The sequence below is a fragment of the Paralichthys olivaceus genome, chromosome 10, assembly GCF_024713975.1.
Source record: "Paralichthys olivaceus isolate ysfri-2021 chromosome 10, ASM2471397v2, whole genome shotgun sequence".
NCBI classification, from domain to species: Eukaryota; Metazoa; Chordata; class Actinopteri; order Pleuronectiformes; family Paralichthyidae; genus Paralichthys; species Paralichthys olivaceus.
The window spans coordinates 26381508-26403765 of NC_091102.1; the positions used below are offsets into that span (position 1 = coordinate 26381508).

The following is a 22258-nucleotide window of genomic DNA, read 5'->3' on the forward strand; positions in this document are numbered from 1 at the left end:
ACACCCCTCCCAAGCCCTAATGACAGATCCAAGTGCCATGCCTTAGGGTATATTACATTCATGGAGTGATAAAGACAGGTGCTGGAAGTCTGGTTCAATATTAGTAAAGATGGGTATATATTTTAGAAAAAGAAAGACAGCAATTGATTGCCCATACAGAATCCATTAATAACTGAGGTCAACTGGGAGACAGACTTATTATTAGAAAAAGTATTTATATTCATATTTTTTATAATTATTATTTTTCTTATTTATTAATACTCATCTCTAATGAAACCAAAAACATGATGAGGGAGTACATTGTCAGGTTGACTTTAAGTATTTCAGTAGTATTTCAGGTAAGGTCCCCATACCCTACGGAACCTATTATTGGAGCCACAAACTGAGTGGATCTTTTTAAATTGGAGCCATGATATGATGTCCCTCAACCACTAAGCGTGGGTGGGCGGGGCAGCATCCCTCCATCTGAGAAGTATCCCTCACCTGGCCAACATAGAGGTAAAGGACAGTGTGTGAGCCTTTGTTGGAGTCAGACATGTCATCCTCTCCAGTGTTGCCAAAAAGTGCGACCAGAGGATTAGGGTAATTGAAATTAAGGATTAGGGACAGAATTTGGAAAATGTCCTTCCAATATTTTCCTAGGCTAGGGCATGTCCAGAAGATGTCTATAAGGGAAGCCTCACCTATTTTACATCTTTCACAGTAGGGATTCACTAGCTTCCAGGTTGTTGACTTTAGCCGTTAGCTTGGAATTGTTTTCACGCAGGCTCGAGCAAACATCTTCCAGCTCATTGACACGCTGGCTCAGGTCGTCTGGAGCAAATTTGAGAGATGCCATACATTGACCGCGATCCTCAACCATGAACCAGATTATGTCAAATTTAGTTTTTGCAAGCTAAAGGAAGTCTTGAAGTCTGCAACTAGCACCTCCCATAGCTGGTCCAGTAGCACAGAGACAGCCTCAACTGTTAAGTTAGCTCTCACTGAGTCATCTTTTTTCCACTTTTTGCCACTCTTCTAAGCCATTTGGAGGCAAATGTCAATATTGTAGCCAAACATTTTTAAATATGGAGCACTTTGGTTGTGGAATTAAGGTATATAGGGGTGAAAAATATAAAGTAGGCAGGAGCACCAACTTGTTGCTTCAACTCCATGCAGTTGCAAACCTGCGATTATTTTTGACTACAGCATCAGTATGCATTGTTTCACGGGTAGTAGTTTTGTAATGTCTTTCCAGTAATGCATATAATCCTTGAGAGTTCAGATGCCATAGTACTGTATCACTGTGCCATGGGCTGTCATTGATTATATTCTCCAACATGATGCAAGTGCTGATGTGTCCGATAAGAGACAATTGCATATTTCTTCTTCTAAAAATTATAGAGAAACTGTGGAGAAAAAAAACTCCCTCATTAAGTGGAAGAAACCTCTAGGACCAGACCAGAACCATATGCCTTGACCGGTTGGGGGGAAATTAGGGAAGAGAGGAGAGGTGGGTGGCAAAGAGGGAAGAGAAGAGAGAGAAAGAGAGTGAGGATGAGGAGAGTGGGAATGAGAGTAGAGAGAGACCAGGAACAGATGTTTCAGCACTGTCAGACCTGTTCTTATCATGAAAATAATAGTTGATATTATAATAATAATAATATCACTAATAATAGTATTATTTATAGAAGATAATGATACCAGCAACAGTTATATAATAATAATAACAATAATATTGATGATGGTGATGGTGATAAATATAATAATGTCAAACAGTGACAGGAAGTCTTCATACTACTCCAATCTCATCAACACTGGTACAGGTAACAACAGAGTCCTCTTCTCAACAGTTAGCCACTTACTTCAGCCCCCTAAAAACCTCCCTTCAGACATTTCTACCGATCAGTGCACTGCCTTCCTGGACTTCTTCAGCTCTAAAATCAACACCATTCACCAACAACTGGCCTCATCTTGCACCTCCTCAAACAACCCACCCTGTACGATAACCATTGGCCAACCTCTCATCAGCTCCCTCTCCGACTTCACCCCAGTATCAGAGCACACCATCTCGGAACTCATCCTTAAAGCCAAAACCACCACCTGTCAGCTCGATCCTATTCCCACCTCCCTTGTCAAAACCTGTCTGCCGTCCATTTCCCCCATGATCACCAACATAATTAACTCCTCCCTTACCACTGGTACTGTACCCACCACTCTCAAACTGGCTGCCATCACACCCATCCTGAAAAAACCCGGTGCTGACCCAGCTGTCCTTAACCATTACCGGCCCATCTCCAATCTCCCCTTCATCTCCAAAACACTTGAAAGGGTGGTTGCCGCACAATTACAGTCCCACCTGAATACAAATAACCTCCATGAACCCTTCCAATCCGGCTTCCGTCCAAAACATAGCACTGAAACAGTCCTGGTCAAAATCACCAACGACATCCTCTGTGCAGCTGATTCTGGACTACTCACTATTCTCATCCTCCTCCACCGCAGTGCAGCGTTCAATACCATCTCCCACCCTCTGCTCCTGGAACGCCTGGCTGGCATTGGGATCACTGGTGCTGCACTCTCCTGGTTCACATCTTACCTTACTGACCGCCAACAATTTGTGCAACTAAGGAACCACAAGTCTGGGTGTTCAGGTGTTTCACTGGGTGTCCCCCAGGGGTCAGTCTTGGGTCCACTTCTTTTCACCATCTGCCTCCTCCCCCTGGGCTCACTCCTCCGTCACCATGGGGTCCATTTTCACTGCTACGCCGATGACACACAGGTCTACATCTCCTCCAAACCCACTGCTGCCATCCCTCCCACCTCCCTCATCACTTGCCTTGATGAAATCCGGAGCTGGATGACCAGAAACTTTCTGAAACTGAACGGCAATAAAACCGAGGCCCTGCTCATCAGCTCCAGATCCATCCTCACCAAATCACAACGCAGCCCAGCTCCACCCATCATCGTCGACGGATTCCCTGTACCCTTCTCCCCCCAAGTCAAGAGCCTTGGTCTTAGTCATTCTGGACAGCACCCTTTCATTTGCACCCCACATTCAAAACATCACTCGGACTGCATTTTTCCACCTCTGCAACATTTCCAGACTCCACCCATCACTGACCCAATCCAGCACCGAAATCCTGGTTCACTCATTTGTCACATCCCGCATCGATTACTGCAATGCCCTCCTCACCGGACTCCCCACCAAACTCATCAACAGACTGCGGCCATCCGGATCATCACCGGTACGAAATCATCGGACCACATCACCCGTGTTCTCATCCAACTCCACTGGCTCCCTGTACAATAGCGCATCCACTACAAAAACGTCTCCTCACCTACAAAGCTCTCCACAACCTAGCCCCCACTTACCTTCTTCATGAATACACTCCCTCCCGCAACCTCCGCTCAACCTCTGCTGGACTACTAACCGTCCCCAGGTCAAACCTCAGTACCAAGGGTGCCAGAGCCTTCAGCTGCTCAGCACCCAGGCTCTGGAACTCCCTCCCCCCACACATAACACAGTCAGACTCCATCACATCATTAAAGTCCCAACTCAAAATCCAAATCTGTTTAAACTGGCATACTCCCTATAACCAGACACTGTGCACTTCACTTGTTTTTATGTTGTTTTCTTTTTAATGTTGTTTATGATCATTTAATCTTTTATTTTCGTTGTAAGGTGACCTTGGGTGACTTGAAAGGTGCCTCCAAATAAAATGTATTATTATTATTATTATTATTATGTCTTCTGGATCCTGCAGTCAGAGATACCTGCAGAATATGAGGGGGAGAGAGAGAGAGAGAGAGACTGGGGGAGGGAAAAACACAACGTTAGTGACATGTAGTAAAATAAATGAATGTGGGGGCAGAGAGACAGAGAGAGGGAGAAAGAGAAGCGCTCAGTGCATGATGGGAGTTAGATGGGTAAGATGGGAGCAAATTTTAACTGTTTGAAAGCTACATTCAGATTCTCGGGGTGATCTGGTTTCAGCCTGGAACCAGTACAGACCAAACAAAACCAAGCACTGCCAGACAACAGAATGTTCCCTTCCTGAAGCAAAAAAAAAAACCCTGCTAACGCAGCTATAGTGATCGACTCTGGACTGTGTCATAAAACACGTAAAATATATGAGATAGAGAAAATGTTTGCAAAGAAATGGGGAGTCACACCATCCCCAATTGCTGGATCTCCTGAAAAAGAAAAACACATTGCACAGATATCAGTAAACAAAAAAAAGGATTTGATTATTTGTAAGCTTTAGTTATTTAAATTCTGGTTGCATGCTGACTAGATTGATAATTGATATGCGAGAGCAATTATTCATTGAAATATTGTAATGTTCAAAATAGGTAACAAACCAATCGAAGGGGAGAAGTGCTCAGTGCATGATGGGAGTTCCCCCAGCAGTCTAAACCTATAGCAGCATAACTAAGGGATGGTTCAGGACTCACCTGGTAACTGAATGCTCTACCTCCTGTTCTACTCTTACAGACTCCACAAGAGAGCCTGTGTTTTGTGAACGATCTTTTTGGATAATAAGGTGTTATCAGCTCTTTGATACATGAAGGGGCTTGGTTGTTAAGGGCTGTATATGTGAGGAGCAGGATCTTGAATTCTATTCTGAATTTTACAGGGAGCCAATGTAGAGAGGCTAAGACAGGAGTGATATGATCTCTCCTTCTAGTTCCTGTCAGCACTCGTGCTGCAGCATTTTGGACCAACTGGAGACTTTTTACAGTCTTCATGGAGCATCCTGATAATAAAGAGTTACAGTAATCTAGTCCAGAGGTAACAAATGCGTGGACTAGTTTCTGAGTGTCCTTCTGAGACAGGATGTTTCTAATTTTCACGATTTTACACAGGCTGTCCTAGAGACTTGTTTTATATGTTGGTCAAATGGCATGGACAAGGTAAGAAGTAAAAAGGTGTAGGTCATCCAGCCCTCAAGGTCTTCAAGATATTCCTGAAGTTGTACTAAGTGATTAGATTCATCAGGCTTCATAGATATGTACAGCTGGGTGTCGTCTGCGTAACAATGGAAGTGTATGTGGTGCTTTCTGATGATGTTGCCAAAAGAAAGCATGTACAAAGTGAAAAGTAGTATTCAGTAGGAGTATCTACCAATAAATCATAATTTTTGTTCTTACCGGCAATGTGTAGAGTTTGAAGCAAAATCCATACAACTGAGGGTACTTTAATTATCTTAAGTGAGGTCACAAGTTTGGTAGTCAGTTAACTAAATACCTCATATGGTCCTTTGAGTCAGATCTGCAGTTTCCACAGCACAGTTTTATTCCCTGATATCAACCACCCTTGCCATGATGTTCTTCCACCTCGCTATGGTGGAAGAACATCATGGCAACTTCATATATATATATATATACCAGGTCATCTAGCATAACCTCACCCATTGGTTTGTGAACTTAGCCGCATCTTGGCTATTTGGAGCCAGGCTGAGGCGGACGTTACCATATTTAGATAAAAGGGTGGAGCTGGGTCTGACCTCCGACTTGAGGAGTGTAAACACACCCACCTACACTGGCTACTGACCACACCAAACTCCTGAACTAGCTGCTACAGTTAGCTTCATCATCTGAGGTAAAGTTAGTTAGGTAATTTGAAAAGCCAGTGGTGCACATGTGCACATATTTCATAAATGTAGCTGAAGTTAGTGTGGCAGCTAATGTTAAATAGTGTGTTATATTTTCTAACACTGTTTTAATCTGCAGAAGATGAAGATACCTGCGAAGAGATGTGAGCTGCTACATGAACAGTGTGACTCCTGAAACTACACACGTTTAACATTTTAAATGTACGAGCAGCTTGTGTTCCTGCAGTCCTTAGACTTTACTCTGCTGTAAATGATACTCTTTTCTGCTGTAAATTATACTCACTAAATATTAAGCACTAAAGATGAATCTTTCTACACTGAAGATAATGTTTACCTTGATCCACAACAGTATAACATTTTTTGTCCCAGTCCCAGTTGCTTTGCTTACATCCCGGGCTTTCACTGGGGTGACGTCACAGAGGCGCGCAGCCGCAGCACAGCTGACGATTAGCTTTGTTTGTTTACACAGAGTTTGATGCTGCTAGTTTTGCGCATGGCAGAATACTTATCAGGTGCATTACAGTACATTACAGTAGTTTATGGGTGAGTAGATCTACATACCATATGCTGGAAATAAGGACCAGGTTGAAAAAAATAGAACTTCTCCTTTAAGATATGAGTTAATACTATGTCTTATGACAACATTTTATGACAATGAAAACATTAATTCACCAAAGTTTGATTTATTATAAGGAAAAGGGTAAATGTACAAAAACCAGGTAAGTCATCTGTAGTCAATGGAAAATGTATTCAGTACACTTTAATCATAAATATCAGAGGTTAAGTAAACACTTAATCACACAGGCTCTCCGGACACAGTCGAAAGTTTAAAAATCAGGAGAAAGAACACTGCAAGTGTGATGCACTTGATGTCCCTAGTGCACAAAATGTCAGTAGATCAAAAACAAAATGAAAGAGAGTAAGAAAGAACAAAAAAGGAAGAAGTTAGAGAGAAAAAATGCTCAGAGTGAGCAAGACCTGCTGGTGGACAGATTGTGACAGAGGTTGGGGCAAGCGCAAGTTTATAAATCAGTGGTATTTTTTGGCATAATCTGGATTTTGACTGGGTCAGAATGGTGTTTAATAGAGGATGAGGATATGTTCTTCAATGTGATTTAATGTTTGAAGAATTCAAGATCGTTCTCAGATTTAAAGCAGGACACGATATCTTATCTGAGTCTGATTGTGTTAACAAATGGTTTGAGGAAAGCTGTGGGGGATATTGAAATGGCGAAAGTGGTGAGAGATGGCAGTCCGCTGGTTAAATGTAAGAACACAAAGCAGATAAGTAAAGTGCTTAAATTGCAAACAAAATGCAAAGAATAAATTCTAGAATGAAAAACAATAGAGGAGAGAAGTGGAGTTAGGCTGTCAGGAATCCCCATTGGAGAAGATTTGGAGGCATTAGAGGGAATACTGACAGGAGGAACCGTTACAGGAATTAAATGGTTGCAAGCACACAGAAATGGTGAAAGACATACTCTAACATATGCAAGGAGAGAGTTAATGGAAATGATGAATGATGGTGGGTGTGCAACATTTATAAGAAATGGAATACAATACAGACAAGTAGGGGCAGTACAGGAGTTGGAGGCAGTAGTTGTTGTAGTATGGAGGAAGGAAGTATTACAATAACTAATTTCTATTATCCATGCAAACAATTAGAGAAAACAAAGTTAGAGGCACAAGTGGAACACTGGAAAGAGAATGTAATTATGGTGTGGAGACTTCAATAGACATAGTACACTGTGCGGCATTCAGGATGACTCAAATGGAGACATCATAGAGGAAATAATGGATGAGAAGGGGTTGCTTTGTTTAAATGATGGGTCAGGGACAAGGATGAATTTGATAAAGGGTACAGAATCTGCATCAACCTCACACCGGTCTCACAAGCTTTGACAATATTAGTTAACGTAGAAATAGAAAGCCAAATTGAAAAAAGATAAAAGACAAGGGAGATGGAAATTTGAGGAGGCAGATTGAGTCAAATTCAAATCAGTAAGTGAGGGAAAACTGAAAGACGTTAATCTCAATGTATCCGTTGGGGGGAAAAAATGCTGGAATCATAATAGATGCAGCTAAAGAATCCAATATATACCCATATATATCCTATACCCAGAAGTAGTGGCATAAGAAAGGAAAAAAGGAGTTCCATGGTGGACTCAAGAATATGCCAAAGCAATACAGAATAGAAATAAGGCTTTCAAGGTATTGAAAAAAACACTATGTTTTCTAAATATGATTGATTATAAAAGAAAACAGGCAATAGTGAGAATTTTAATGAAGAAGATGAAAAGGGAGTATTGGCAAAGATACCGTGACTCCTTAGGTCGAACTACGCCACTACAAAGAGTTTGGAGGATGATTTAAAAATGTCTGGTGATAGAAAAGAGTATGGCTATCCGATAAAGAAAGATGGAGAAATAATCATAAGCATTAATAAGAACAAAGCAGAATACAGTTCGGACATTTGTGAAAAAACATAGTAAAGGCAAAAAGAAACTCTAGCAAATAATATTCAAGCACCACGGAATGAAAGAGAATATCAGAATACATTTAATATGATGTTCACAAAAGAACTAAATAAAGTGCTGAGGAAAGCCAGAAAAACATATCTGTGAAAAGATCAAGTAAACTACTGTATGTTAAATTACCTCAGCAAAGGAAGTGAAGAAGTATTATTAAAACTATATAATAAGGTGTGGGAAGAGGGATCCTTTCTGGTCCAGTGGAAAGAATCAATAACTGTTCCAGTGTGTAAACCAGGAAAAGATCCAGGCTTGGCAGAGATTTATCAGCCTATAGCTTTAACATCTCATATATAGGAAATATGATGGAGAAGATGATTAATGAAAGATGAACCTATTATCTAGAAAAGAAAAGTGAGTTCAATGTTATCAGAGCGTTTTTAGTAAAGGAAGAAGCAAAATTGATCTGGCACTATGTTTAGAGCATGAAATCAGTAAGGCATAATTTAAAAAAGAGAGTGTAGTGGCTGTATTTTTTTGACATTGGGAAGGCATATGACATGATGTGGAAAGAAGGCTTAATAATTAGATTGCACCAATAGGGAATAAGACGAAAAATGTATAGGTATATTAAAAGTTTTTTTAATCAGAGAATTATTACAACTAGAGTAGGGAAAGATCTTAGTGCATTATTATTTAGTGGGAAATGGAACACCTCAAAGCCAATAAATGAAATAGTTAGTAAGGTAGACAGGTCAATTGGGGTGTCTCTATTTGCAGATCATGGAGTTATGTCGAAAAAGGGCCGAAATGTTGATTTTATTGTTAAAAAGATGCAACAAGCTAGACTAGGTAGGAACGTGGGCACAGGAATGAGGTTTTAGATTTTCAGTAGTTTTTTTTTTACAAATAAGAAAATGAGAATAGCGAACAAGAAATTAAGTGCCACTGTGGCACTCTCTACAATCCCACCTTGGACTTTGAAAGAAGAAGTTGATTTGCACATATTGACAAAGAAGGATAAAGGAATACACCAAAACCAAGTAGGAAGTTATTTAGAAGGTATCCAGAATACACCAAAATATATACTGATGCATCAAAAACATAGGACAATAATTGCCAGGTGCCTAGCAGTGTATACTGGGGAACTGGCAGTGTATACTGGGGAACTGTTAATCCATAAATATAGCGTTAAATTGGATTGAGAAAGAAAAACCAAAAAAAGTATTGATATGCAGAGATTCCAGCAACGCCCTTGAAAGCATCTAAAAAAGTACCTCAGACACAAGACAAGACATCATTTTAAAGACAGCACATACTGTATTAGTAATAAAGAGAATAGGGATTGAAATCGAGCTTGAATGGATTCCTGCACACATCGGGGTGGAAAGAAACAAACTGGCTGATAAATACGCAAAAGAAGGAAAAGAACTGTAGATATGGCAGTAAATTATAGCAAGTCTCAGATCAAAAGTATAATCTAATCAGGACTGTGTTTAGCTTTTTTTTTAAAGAAAGTTGATGAAACAGCAACTTGAAGTTAATGAACAGGCATGATTCAGGCAGATGTGACAATTGTAATCAGCGGGAATCAATGCAGCATATATTTTTAGTCTGTCCACAGACATCGACAGAGACAGACACTTAAAAACTCACTCAAAAGAATCAGTTTAACGTTAAGTCTCAGAAATCCTACAGAGGGACTCAGGTGATGCAGGATTTAGGGAGATGTTCGTGTTTCTAAAAAACACAGGACTCTATAAAAGAATTTAGGTAAATATCCATTCTGACTTACACTCCTTTACAGACGGTGGCGGTAATGCACCAATAATCTGTTTGTCAGCCGCCATTCAACATCAGAAGAAGAAGAAGAAGAAGAAGAAGAAGAAGAAGAAGAAGAAGACGACTTTTTTTTAACTTTTAAATAACTTTATTTAAGACACATTGTCAAAAAATTCCTAATTTCTCAACAAATTTGGCAAAGACAAAGGGATAAAAACCATTATATTACGCACACATCAGACACCAACCCTAAAAAGTTAAAACCAGAGCCTGGTTCTCCCCCAGTTAGCACAGGACCTGTCCCACCCCCCACACAGCCCTGAAACCCTCCAAATTGTTAGTCAGTGTAAAATACGCATGTTCAATACTCAGCCGAGCTGCCACCAAACCCCTCACACAGCGCAGCGGATTCGTCCAGCCTCTCCCAGCCATTTTGTTTTTCCGACTGATCCAGGTTGCCATCTTTGCATTAGAAAAAATAAAATTCATTAAAACCATGGTATGTTTTTTTCTTGCTGTGTATTTGGGTCCAAACACAAAAAGTGGCAAAGAGAAAACCTCTCCTAACCCCCCCACCCACTCCTGCAGCTGTCTGAACATGTCAGCTAACCTGGGACAGGACACCACTAAGTGCTCCAGGGTCTCAGGCAGTGAACAGAATGGACACCCCCCCTCAGTGCTTGGGTCCAGGTGAGCTCTGTATCTGTTTGTAGCTAGAGCTCCATGTATAATTCTCAACTGGATGTCTGCCATCCGTCTCTCCAAAGGAGGTTTATACAGGACCCGCCAGCTACCACTAGGGGAATAGTCTGAGCCAAAAACCTCAGTCCACCTGGACTCCCTGACTCCTTCGAGAGAGTGACAGTTCAGGACCTTCACGCAGCTGTGGTACAGTTTTTTCCCTGCACAGGTGTTGAAAGTGCCCAGTGCTGGAGTCCTGAGGGTTAGCAGTCGGCCGTTCTCTTCTCTCCACTCCCCCACTGCAGGACTCACCTTCAGGATAGGGAAAACGTTTTCTTTTGTTCTGGTCCACTGGTCCGCCTGACTTTTGTTCTGGGCGAAGGTCTTCAGGGCTTGGGGCAGCGCCTGCCACACCTCGTCCACGAGGCTCTGCAGCACTCTGGTGGATCTAATTCCTGTCACCTCCGCCAGCCTCTCAAGTGTCGTCCGGGTCAGGTGGCCCAGCTTTACTATTCCTGCCTCCCTGAACTTTTACTTTACCGTTGTGGATGTCAGGACTGAGGTAACTAGGAAACTATTGTCAAACAGTGGCTCCTCAAAGAGCCACATCCCAGGCGTGGGGTCAGGAGGCCTCTTGAAATTGAGCGTCCTCCATGCATCCATCACCAAGGTATAAAACTCAGTGAGTCCAGTTATTTTGTGCTGTGGAGAGTTCAACAGGAACAGCTGTTTGTCATACCCAAGGCCCCCGGCTCTCCAAAGCAGCAGGCGTGCCACAGCCGACCAGCACAGTGTGGAGCCGTACAGGAGCCTCTGGGCGGCTTGCAGTCTAAAAGCAGCGGTCCTTGCAAAAGAAATCCACCAGCAGCCTCTGTAGTTGTTCCATGAGTCCCGGTGGAGGAGTGAGCACCTGGAGTCTGTGCCACAGGGATGCTGCAACCAGGTTATTGACTATCAGACTTCTTCCCCTGTAGGACAACTGGGGTAGCAACCATTTCCATTTAGACAACTTGACCTGCACCTTCCCCAGCACTCCCTCCCAGTTCTGCCTCTCTATCTCTTCACTGCCAATATACAAGCCAAGGACTTTCAACCCTTTTACTTCCCATGTCAGGTTCCCAGGGAGACGGGGTACTCTCCCTGCGTCCCACTGACCAATCACACATGCCTCACTCTTTCCCCAGTTCACTTTTGCTGACGAAGCCTTCGCATACAATGAAAAAACTCCCTCTAACTCTTGTATGTCCTCCTGATCCTGGACAAAGATGTTCACGTCATCCGCATACGCTGACACTACTATCGGGGGGCTGTGAGCCAGCTCAGGCAGACGCAGGCCTTTCAGCCGAGTCCTGAGCCGCCACAGGAGAGGTTCGATGGCCACGCTGTACAGTTGGCCTGAGATGGGGCATCCCTGCCTGATCCCTCTTTCTACTGGTACCGGTCGGCTCAGCCCTCCCCCCACCTTCACCACACAACACGTATCATTATACAATAATTTCACCCAGGACAGAAAGTGCTCCCCGACACCAAAAGCCTGCAGTGTGGCAAACAGGAATGAGCGATCAACATGATCAAACACTTTTTCCTGGTCAATGGAAATAATGCCAATATTAATATTAAATGTTGTACACAAATCAAAAATGTCTCTCATTAAAAACAAATTGTCCTGCATTGACCTACCTGGTACACAATAAGATTGGTCAGCATCAATAAGCACTTCCATAAAAACCTTGAATCTATTTGCTAAAACCTTAGATAAAACCTTATAGTCACTACATAACAGAGAGACGGGTCTCCAGTTTTTCAGCAGGGTCAGATCCCCTTTCTTCGGCAGTAGTGATATTACAGCTCGTCTGCAGGAGGCTGGAAGAAGCCCCTTCCCAAACGACTCCTTCAAGACATCCAGCAGATCCTGTCCCATAATGCTCCAGAAATGTTTTAAAAAATCTGCCGGTAATCCATCCAAACCTGGTGACTTGCCTGCAGCCATCTGCGAAACTGCAGTGGTCAGCTCCTCCAGCGTGATGTCCAAGCTCAGGATGTCTCTCTCACCTGGACTCAGCTGTGGGAGGTCCTGCAGCAGCTCGGCCACAGCTTCACCGTCACACTCCTCTGCCCCAAACAGGTCGGTATAAAACTCCACCGCGTGTCTCCTCATCTCGGCTGGTTCTGCTGTTATATTCCCATCCGGCAGCCGGAGACCCACCATCTGCTTCCCCTGGGCCACGGATCTCTCCAGATTAAAAAAGAAAGTGGTGGGTGCATCTGTCTTTTAATTTCTGGAACCGCGCTCGAACCAGAGCTCCCTTGGCCTTCTCCTGGAGAAAGGAGTTCAGTTGTTGTTTTTTAGCTTTTAATGTCTCCGTGTTGGTAGGTACACTTTCCAGCTCCTTTATGTCGGCCACTAGCTTCTCCATTGCTCTTTTAATGTTTCCTGAAGAGTAGGCAGTGTATTGCTGGCAGAACACCTTAATTTGGCCCTTGCCAACCTCCCACCACTGACTCAGGGAGGGAAACAATTCTTTCTTTGATTCCCAGTTGGCCCAGAACAGTTTAAAATTCCCACAGAAATTTAAGTCCTTTAAAAGTTTAACATTAAAATGCCAGAAGGATCCAGGCTTTTTAGCAGGAGATAAAAGTAGATCTACTAGAACTAACTGATGGTCTGTGAATCCAACTGGGTGAATTTGACAGTTTGTCACACGAGTGATAAAAGGAGCGGATATGTAAAATCTGTCCAGCCGGGCACCATGGATCCTGCCGTCTGTTATCTTTATCCAGGTATACTGCCTGGCTGAAGGATGCTGCCTCCTCCAGGCGTCCACTAGATCTGCCTCCTTGACCGTCTGGCCCAGGAAAGAGGAGGACTGAGGATGGAGCTCCTGTCCTGTTCGGTCCAGATTGACATCTGTGCAGCAGTTCCAATCCCCCCCCATTATTATACACTCCCCTTGACCAACACTACCCAACATGTTCTTTAATAATTTAAAAAGAGTAACCCGTTCAGGGCCTTGGTTGTGTGCATACACATTGATTTGATTAAAAATAATACTGTGTATTTCCACTCTTATAGTCAGAAACCTGCCTGCCACTTCTCTCTGTGCTGGATAGAATTGTCACGTTTAATGAGGGAGAAAATAAAACAGCGACTCCTGCGCTCAGGTTAGAGCCATGGCTGAGTACGTGCTGCCCCCCCCACCATACTCCCCAGTCTGTCTCATTCAGGCGATCACTGTGAGTCTCCTGTAAAAAAAGGACATCCAGCTTTTTTTCTTTAAAAAGTTCTGATACTAAAAACCTTTTCTGAGCACTTCTACCCCCGTTTATGTTTAATGAGGCTACCCTTAATGCCATGATAGGATAAAAAATACAGCGTGAAAAGACAAACAGGTATATACAGCAGAAAGAAAACACCCAGTGATGAATGGTCATAGTTAATTTATTCTACAACTTTTTCCTTCTCTTGGATCGTGTATTACATGGTAGACCTTTTTTAGCTGCAGTGACATGCTTCCTCAGCCTATATCTTCTTTTCTCATCCAGGACATCCGTCCCCACCACCTTCTGGAGGGTACTGGCTGTCTGGATGAACTTTTTTATGTCTGGGAAGAACTCCCCTACCTCCACTGCTTTACCAAACGATTCATCTAAAAACTCATTGACCTCTTTTAATGAATATAAATCTGCGCTTAGTGAGACGCTGTCAGCTAGAGACACATTATCCGATTCATAATCTTCCTCCACGTCCATCTCACTAACCTGACTGTTGACTACTTCAGCCTGTACCGGTTCTGCCTGCTGTACAGGACCACACTGCATCTCCTGCTTCGCAACAACCACCTTTTTTATTACCACCTGTTTCTCACATCTCGTCTTCACGGCGGTCACCGGCACTACCGCCACCGGTACCACCGCAACCTCCGTAACCGCCGACCTGTGAGCCGCAGCCACCGGAACTGCCTCCGCCGAACCGGGAGCCGCAGCCACCGGAACTGCCTCCGCCGCCCCGGGAGGCTCAGCCACCGGCACCACCGCAGCCGCCTCGGGCTCCGCTGGACCCGCTGCATCAGCAACATCAGCCGCAGAGGACGCAGCAGCACCAGCCGACCGGCCCCACGCAGGCCGAGTCACCACGGCGCTGCCCTCCCCTCCTTCCGCTCCAGTGGCCCCCCCAGCCCTTCTTCCGTTCGGGCACGTCACTTTTTTGTGTCCCACTTCTCCACACTGAAAACACTTCATGCTTCCCGAGCTCGCATACACCATATAAAAACTTTCCTCGTAGCGAACCCGGAAAGACACGTCCAGTGTCTGAGACTCATTGTCCAGAAACATAAAAGCTTGTCTCCGCAGAGACTGGACGTGCTTCAGCTTCGTGTCTCTGCACCCCAGAGCCACCGCGCGGAACCCGCTCGCGAACTTCCCGAAGCGCCTCAGCTCTCGCTCCAGAGCTTCATTGGGGATGAACGGGGGGACGCCGGACACGGTGATCCGGGTGGAAGCTACCGCTAGCGGGGACACCTGAATGAACTCATCCTCTAGCGTTAGACCGCTTTCAATTAGCTTAGCGACCGTATCCGGATGTTTAAAAAAGATCACCAGCGCCTTGTTCATCCTGGAAGCGTAGGAGATGTTCTCATGACCCACCTGCTCCCCCACGGCCAACAGCACCTGCTCCACCGTGGAGCTGAGCTGAGGCACCAGCCTGACGCCATGTCTCAGGGACATCGGCGGCGTCCCTGCGGACGCCATCCGCGCCACGAGACCCGGCAAACACACAGAAAAACTACACTAAATGTACAAAAACACTATACAACAGTACAACAACGAACACACAACAAGAAAACTGAATACATTTTTTACGCGCTTTCCTTCACCTCCTCTGTCTTCACAACTACACCTCCACCAACGAAGAAGAAGAAGAAGGTGGAGTGAGTGACCAGCTTCAAGTTCCTGGTCAAGAAGGCTCACTAGCACCTCTTTTTCCTGAGGACCCTGAAGAAAAATCTTCAGACATCATAGTAAACTTTTACCGCTGTACCATCGAGAGCATCCTTACAAGCTGTATGATGGTTTGGTATGGGAACTGCTCTGTTGCGAACCAGAAAGCATCGCAGAGGGTAGTGAAAACTGGAGCCTCTCTTCCTGCTATCGAGGACATCTACAGGAAGTGCTGTCTCAAGAGGGCAACAAACATTCAAAAAGACTGTTACCACCCAGCACATGGACTGTTTACCCTTCTGCCTTCTGGGAGGCGATTCAGGTGTCTCCGGACAAAAACATCCAGGTTCAAGAACAGTTTCTTTCCTTCAGCTGTCTCCCTTTTGAACTCTGCCCTCCGACACCGCATTGCCCCCTTCAAACACACACACACTCCTTCACACACACACTGCCCCCCCACCCCTGCCCAGAAAGAACCCGACCCCTAAGCCCCACACAAACACACTGACCAACCCTTACTCCCCATCTCAGAAATACACGCTATGGACTGAGTAATGTGAATTCCCACCGCCTGCACCCCTGAATTATTTCACTGAATAACGTGAATTCATATCACCTGCACTCCTGTTTATACTGTACACTGTACATACACTGTATATAACCTGTATATTGTGTCAATAGCAATATCTGGTAGAATCATATCACTCATACTGTATATATACCTACCTACTGTAAGATATTTATTTAGCATTTACATATACTTTAGCATACTGTAAAATGTGCTTATTCACTGTTTAGCATATACATATACTTAAGCATACTGTACAATATATTATTCACTGCTTAGCATATACATATACTTTAGCATCTGTAACATACATTTATTCACTGTTTAGCATATACACATACTTAAGCATATTGTACCATATATTTATTCACTGTTGGTTGGATGCAAACTGCATTTCATTGCTTTGTACTTGTGACATGTGCAATGACAATAAAGTTGAATCTAAATCTAAAAGAAGAAGAAGTATGTCACATGATTGGAGCAGCGCAGCTCAAGTTGGTTGCCTGAACTAGCTCGCAAGCATCACTCCGTTTATAATAATATCTAATAATATTATTTTAACTTTGATGACTGATTTTTTTTTACCAACATCAGTCCTGGTATAATTTTGGTGTTTATTGATGCAGTTAGATCCATTTGTAAAACAGTTATATGTTTGGCATGTTTGACATTCTAAAGATAAGCAGTTCTACAGTTAATTAGGACCAACAATAACTGCAGTCAGCCCTTTTTTTTGATTGGTCAAATTGTATAATATGCTGTGTCTACTTCTTCGAGAATTTTGTTGGAGCTTTGGAGCTCTGGTAGGACATGAGAGTTCGCTGGACTTTTCCTAGATATTTGTTATGCTAGTGTGGGACTCTAGGTGACTGGCTCACATGCCGTGGTCACATGACCAGCCGGTAGTCAGGAAGCAATAAAAAGTCTACCAGTTCCAGAGAGCTTCTTGACTGTCTACTGAATGATTTTATGTAAGGAGTCAGCTTTCTCTCCTCTCTGTAGCCATAGAGGACACTGTAAAAGGCCAGGTCCATGCTGACACACTGTCTCCATTCTGTGGTGAGGCTGCACTGGGTGACAATCTTTAAACTCAATACCGCATGAACTGTTATTATTAATATTTATTGTAAAGTGCATGTTGCTGTGTTAGGCTTGCTGTCTCTTCTCTTCTGTCTCCCACAGTTGTCCGGTAGGACGCCAGCAAAACCCGACCTTCACCACTTAACTAGTCTGTTATTTGGTTACTTACCTCATACATCTGGTATTTTAAATTATTTTTATACTGTTTGTAATAAAGTTCAATGAATCACAGTACTCCTCTTGCCAATCATTCCTGTTTGGTTAAGCCACATGGTCATATGATTTACTGATAAGAATTAAGGGTATAAGGGTTCCTCCTGCCCCTAAGCAGGAGATGATGTTGTCAGAACAGAGTTTCTCTTACCCAAGGGAACCACACTTGTAGAGTATGTTCAAAGTTCACTGTCATCATTTTTCATTTTGACTTCAAGAAGAATTTGGCAGGCTCTCTAGATCAGCCTCCTTGTCTCCATCCCTCTGTTTGTGTGTGTGTGTGTGTGTGTGTGTGTGTGTGTGTGTGTGTGTGTGTGTGCGCGCGATGCGTGTGTGATTTCAGGAGGGGCATTAGGAGAGCAGTCACCCAGTCGCAGCTGTTCCCATTGCCAATCTACTCAGCTTAAAAAGTAGACTTCAGCTTCACTATGCCGTCAGAGCTTAGTCTCTGTTACACTCACCCCTCCTGTGCCCACTTATCTGTTTTTTGACTTGTCTGCAATCTCTGGATTTTGGAGTCTGGATAAGCCCTTGCTCACCTGGTCCTGTAGATTCCACTCTCTGAACCCCCACTCCCCACCCCTGACCCTACCACCTGCCTGAATGCCTGTCCTGAACACCAACTCTCTTTCTCAATAACATTTATTATTATTATTATTTATATATTTACTTTAACATTTCTTCAAACTGTGTCTACATTTGGGCTTAGTCAAATCTTGTGCCTTAACAAAACATAGACTACAAAGTTTTGTTGAAGAACATGTCAACGTTATGCTTAGACTTTATTGGTTAACCCTTAGGGTACCTTGGGGAAATGTTGGGCTTTTTCATTATTTTTTTTTATAATTTAGGCTGTGTTTCATTATTTTTTTTAATAATTTGGGCTGTGTTGATGCATATGGCAACATTTTCCAAAGATGTGTATTTAATTGTGGAATTTTAAAATTTTTGCCTAAAAAAAAATCGAATCAAATTTAACAAGTAGCTAGTAACGACAATACAGGAGCAGTATGGAGGCTTTTTTTTCTTGGTGTTTTTTTACATTCCGAGATGTTGTCCCCAGTTACTTCAATTGTGTTGGATTTGGCTGCAACACTCTTTACCCCCGAGACCCCACAAGTATTTTGAAGACTTCACCCACTATCAGCATAATGTTGAGTAGAAAATGAGTGAATTTTCATTCTTGGTGAACTATCTCTTAAAGTATCCTGTACTTTTACAGATGATTTAAATGGGCTATTACATCAATTACTTATGCTGAGTATTCGCTTGAGACAATCTTTTAGTAAGGGCTTGGTAGTATAAATGCCAACCCATACAAATAACCGACAGTGCAATCTTACTTTGAAATAATTTCTAACAGCACACGTGTTACTCTTGTTTATAAAAGACTTTATGTATGGATTATGATATCCAACATGCTGTTGAGATTGTGATATTATGACCTACTAAGTCCATCATTATGTGACGCAGGCAGCAGTTTGTGATATTCAGATGGATTTGAGAAGTTGCCATTTCAGGGAAAAATGTTTTGATACTTAGTTTAATTTCCAAGGTTTTACAGATTGCTTTCTGAACCTTAAGCAGCATAAAGAGGATCAATTGGAGCTAAGAAGTACTAGGGCAGGCTTCCGGATGCTATGCCAATCAGAGGAAAGAGCACTTTTGAGAAGATTTCTTAAGAAAGCATGATGTAAATATTGTCTGTTTTAGTCAGAGGCTCAAGGTTGCATAACAGGCAGTTTGTCATAGATAAGGATTTTCTTTAGTATGAATCCTGCATAGCTTTGCTAGTGGCATTCCACAATAAAATGGAAATGAAGTTTTAAGTGTGCTGGTTAATCTTGATTACAAAACTGACCTCCAGAGTTACACATTTGGGTATTACACTCCTTCAAAAAGACAAAGCCCCCACTGCACTTCAATCAAAGGCAATAATTACAACTGCAACATGTGTAATTGTATTTCAGATTGAGTTTCTGTTATTCTGTTAGTCATATTGTTAGACTATATTACTTTTGTAAGGGTGAATGTAATGAACTACATGGGAGCTTCTTGTTTGCTACATATCACTCTGTGAGCATTTATGTATCTCCTCAACAGCAAAACCACTTGGTTTCATCAAAAACATCCGCTTTCAACCCACCCTGATGCTTCATTACCATAAAAACCCCAGCTCCTTAAAGGAGCAGGCAACAGTGCAAACCAATTCAATTCAATTTTATTTGTATAGCACCAAATCATAATATACTTTATCTCAAGGCACTTTACATAGAAGGTCAAGACCTTAAAATCTCATTAATATAGAGAACAGTTCCCAACAGTTCCCACAATGAGCAGCACTTTGCGACTGTGGAGGAAAAACTCCCCCATTAACAGAAAGAAAAACCTCTAGAACCAGACTCAATGTGGGCAGTCATCTGCCTCAACCGCTTAACATATAGTCAAGTATCCAAACATCCAACCTTTCACCTTCATTTTAGGAGAGTATTTTAATATTCCTCTCACTTCTGCTTTTACTTATGCTAGTCAACTATCAATGAGCATATACTGTTCTCTGAAATGTCAGCATGCACCAACAAAGTCCCAAATCTACAGGGAATATGCAGCTAATTCTAGTGTCTATGGTCTCATCACTTAATCATCTTAGTGGATCATATAACAAAAGTCACACAGTGTGCATTGTGTTAAATCGAATAGAGCAAGGAAGTTTTATAATGCTTACTTTTATGATTAAACTTTTTTTAACCACAAACATTATTCTGAATTCAGATAATACTGTTTTTTTAACTAACTTCTGACTATAGAGTAAAAGCTTAAAAATGTAGCCATGTTGGTATTCTAACATTGTATTTAAGATAAATTCAGTTCTAAAATTCTTGTAAGATCCTACCTTAAGAGCAGAAAGAAGGACCTCTAGGCCACTGGAGGTTCTTGGGGAGGTTGCCATTCTTCGTCGCCTTTGCTGTCAATCAGTTGGTCATGAAGACAGTCAGACAATGTAAAACTAACTGGCACACGGAAAAACAGACGGACAGAAAAGAGATAGGTGTACTCGCACAGCTCGAGATCCTCAATCAGGGGTAGACAGATGACAGTGTCATCTCTCCCTCTCTCTCTATATATCTCTCTCTCCCTGTCTGTCTGTCTCTCTCTCTCTCTCTCTCACACACACACACACACACATGAAACCAAAGCATCTGTCTCCAGTTCTCTCTGACACCAACACATATGTCCACATACAACATTGCTGCTGTGTCTAATGAGTGAGAGAAAGGTGACACAGACTCCTAACTAAAATTGTCAGGACCATGCAGGGTATGTGTGTTTGTCTGGGAGACATATGCACAGGACGCTGTAGGTGTCCTCTTTTTCTTAAAGCATACTCAATGTTGATTGATTAATGTCTTTTAAAACCATCTTACTACATGCTGCAGGACAAATATATTACAGTTCTATATTCTTTAAGTGTTTCATGATGGATTAGTTTAGTATTTCATTAAAATCATGGGGCTTTGGTCTTTTGGAGAAGATTGGTCACATGAACATAAATAAAAGTGGTAAATATTTGTGTTCTTGTGTATGAGTGCATGCATATGCCTGTGCATGTGTAATTCTATCCCCCAGGATAAAGTGCTCCAGAAAACATTTGTGCTGTGGTGTTGAAAAGGCAGCCACTATAAAAAGGCCTGGACAAGACCAGCTGGTCAGCTGCAGGACACAGACTATTGAACGAGGCAGAGCTCAATGAGTAAGGGTTGATGGCTGATTACCTTTAAAATGTGACAATTTTTTGGGGTAATCTAAAAACTCAGAAAACACAGAAAAATGGCAAGTATTGAGTAATTAATGTTAAAACCATTAGTCCAAAGTGTGGAACAAAGAACCAGCCTTAGCACCTGTGTTTACAAACAATAACTTACATTAAAATATATATATATGAACGACCAGGTATCTGTCCATCATGTATGGCATTAGAAACATCTGTCTGTATTATGAAGGGGTGTAAGGGTCATGTATCTCGGTACGCACGTGTGTGGAATGCAGCGAGTCCACGTGCGGAACTTATTTGTGTGCGTCTCAAATTTCCAGGGACAACTTTAGGGTAGGACCGGATGTGCTGTCGGATCGTCGTCATAGCGACGGCAGACAAACAGGAGTGGGCGGACACTCCTTCCTCATTTAAGTCTGTGTGAGAATACTTCAGTTTCGCAGTCAGTGCTGCTGCTACCGGACGTGTCGCTGGTAGCGCATTGAACATGCAACCTGAGAATAACACTAACGAGTTCAGTGCACAGCCACCTTCACCATCAAAGCCGCCGCTTGCACATGGCTCAGCCCGTGTCAAAGCACTAACGAGCGTCATAGGTGTTTATTATAGCAGCGGACATGCGACCATTCTCTGTTGGTGAGAACTCAGGGTCCCAACACACTGAAAGTAATCGAGCCCCGTTACAAAGTCCGCCTTTCAGCCAGCGAGTCATTTATAGACCGTTTTATAAACCTCTGTCCACGTGAGAGTGTTCCCCACAGTGGAGACACTGTTAGTGCCAGCAGGGCATCAAACCCTCTGCAAACTATCTGGACAAGTTCATTGTTTTAAATCAAATAGAAATAAAATACATATGTTTAATAATGATAATCATACAATACAATAACGGTGCAGTTTAAGTACAGTACATTTACGTTTTTTGAGTGAATGTTTATTTTGTTATTTTTCTTTTGTAATATGTACTTGGGTAAGAAAGACGCAGCCATAGTCTGCTCTGTTCCTCGTTTGTACTGTAGTGTACCGACAATGTACCAAACCGTGACCTTAAAACTGAGGTCCGTACTCAACTGTGATATTTGTGTACACCCCTAGTATTACATCATAAATCAAAGGGTGGTTAATGGGGCACGGCTGAGTCAGAGAGAGAGGGTACAGT

General features: G+C 42.7%; 1 protein-coding gene across 3 annotated transcripts in view; it reads right to left on the bottom strand.

The window, feature by feature from the left end:
* The window catches only part of LOC109640594 (cytosolic carboxypeptidase 4), a 115777-nt gene extending 95337 nt beyond the window's left edge, over positions 1-20440 (bottom strand). For all 3 annotated transcript variants that reach the window (XM_069533287.1, XM_069533286.1, XM_069533288.1), the window contains exon 1: positions 20224-20440. In XM_069533287.1, the coding sequence (XP_069389388.1) occupies positions 20224-20280 (57 nt within the window). In that variant the 5' untranslated portion in view covers positions 20281-20440. The remainder of the gene's footprint in view (positions 1-20223) is intronic.
* Between the last annotated feature and the right edge of the window lie 1818 nt (positions 20441-22258).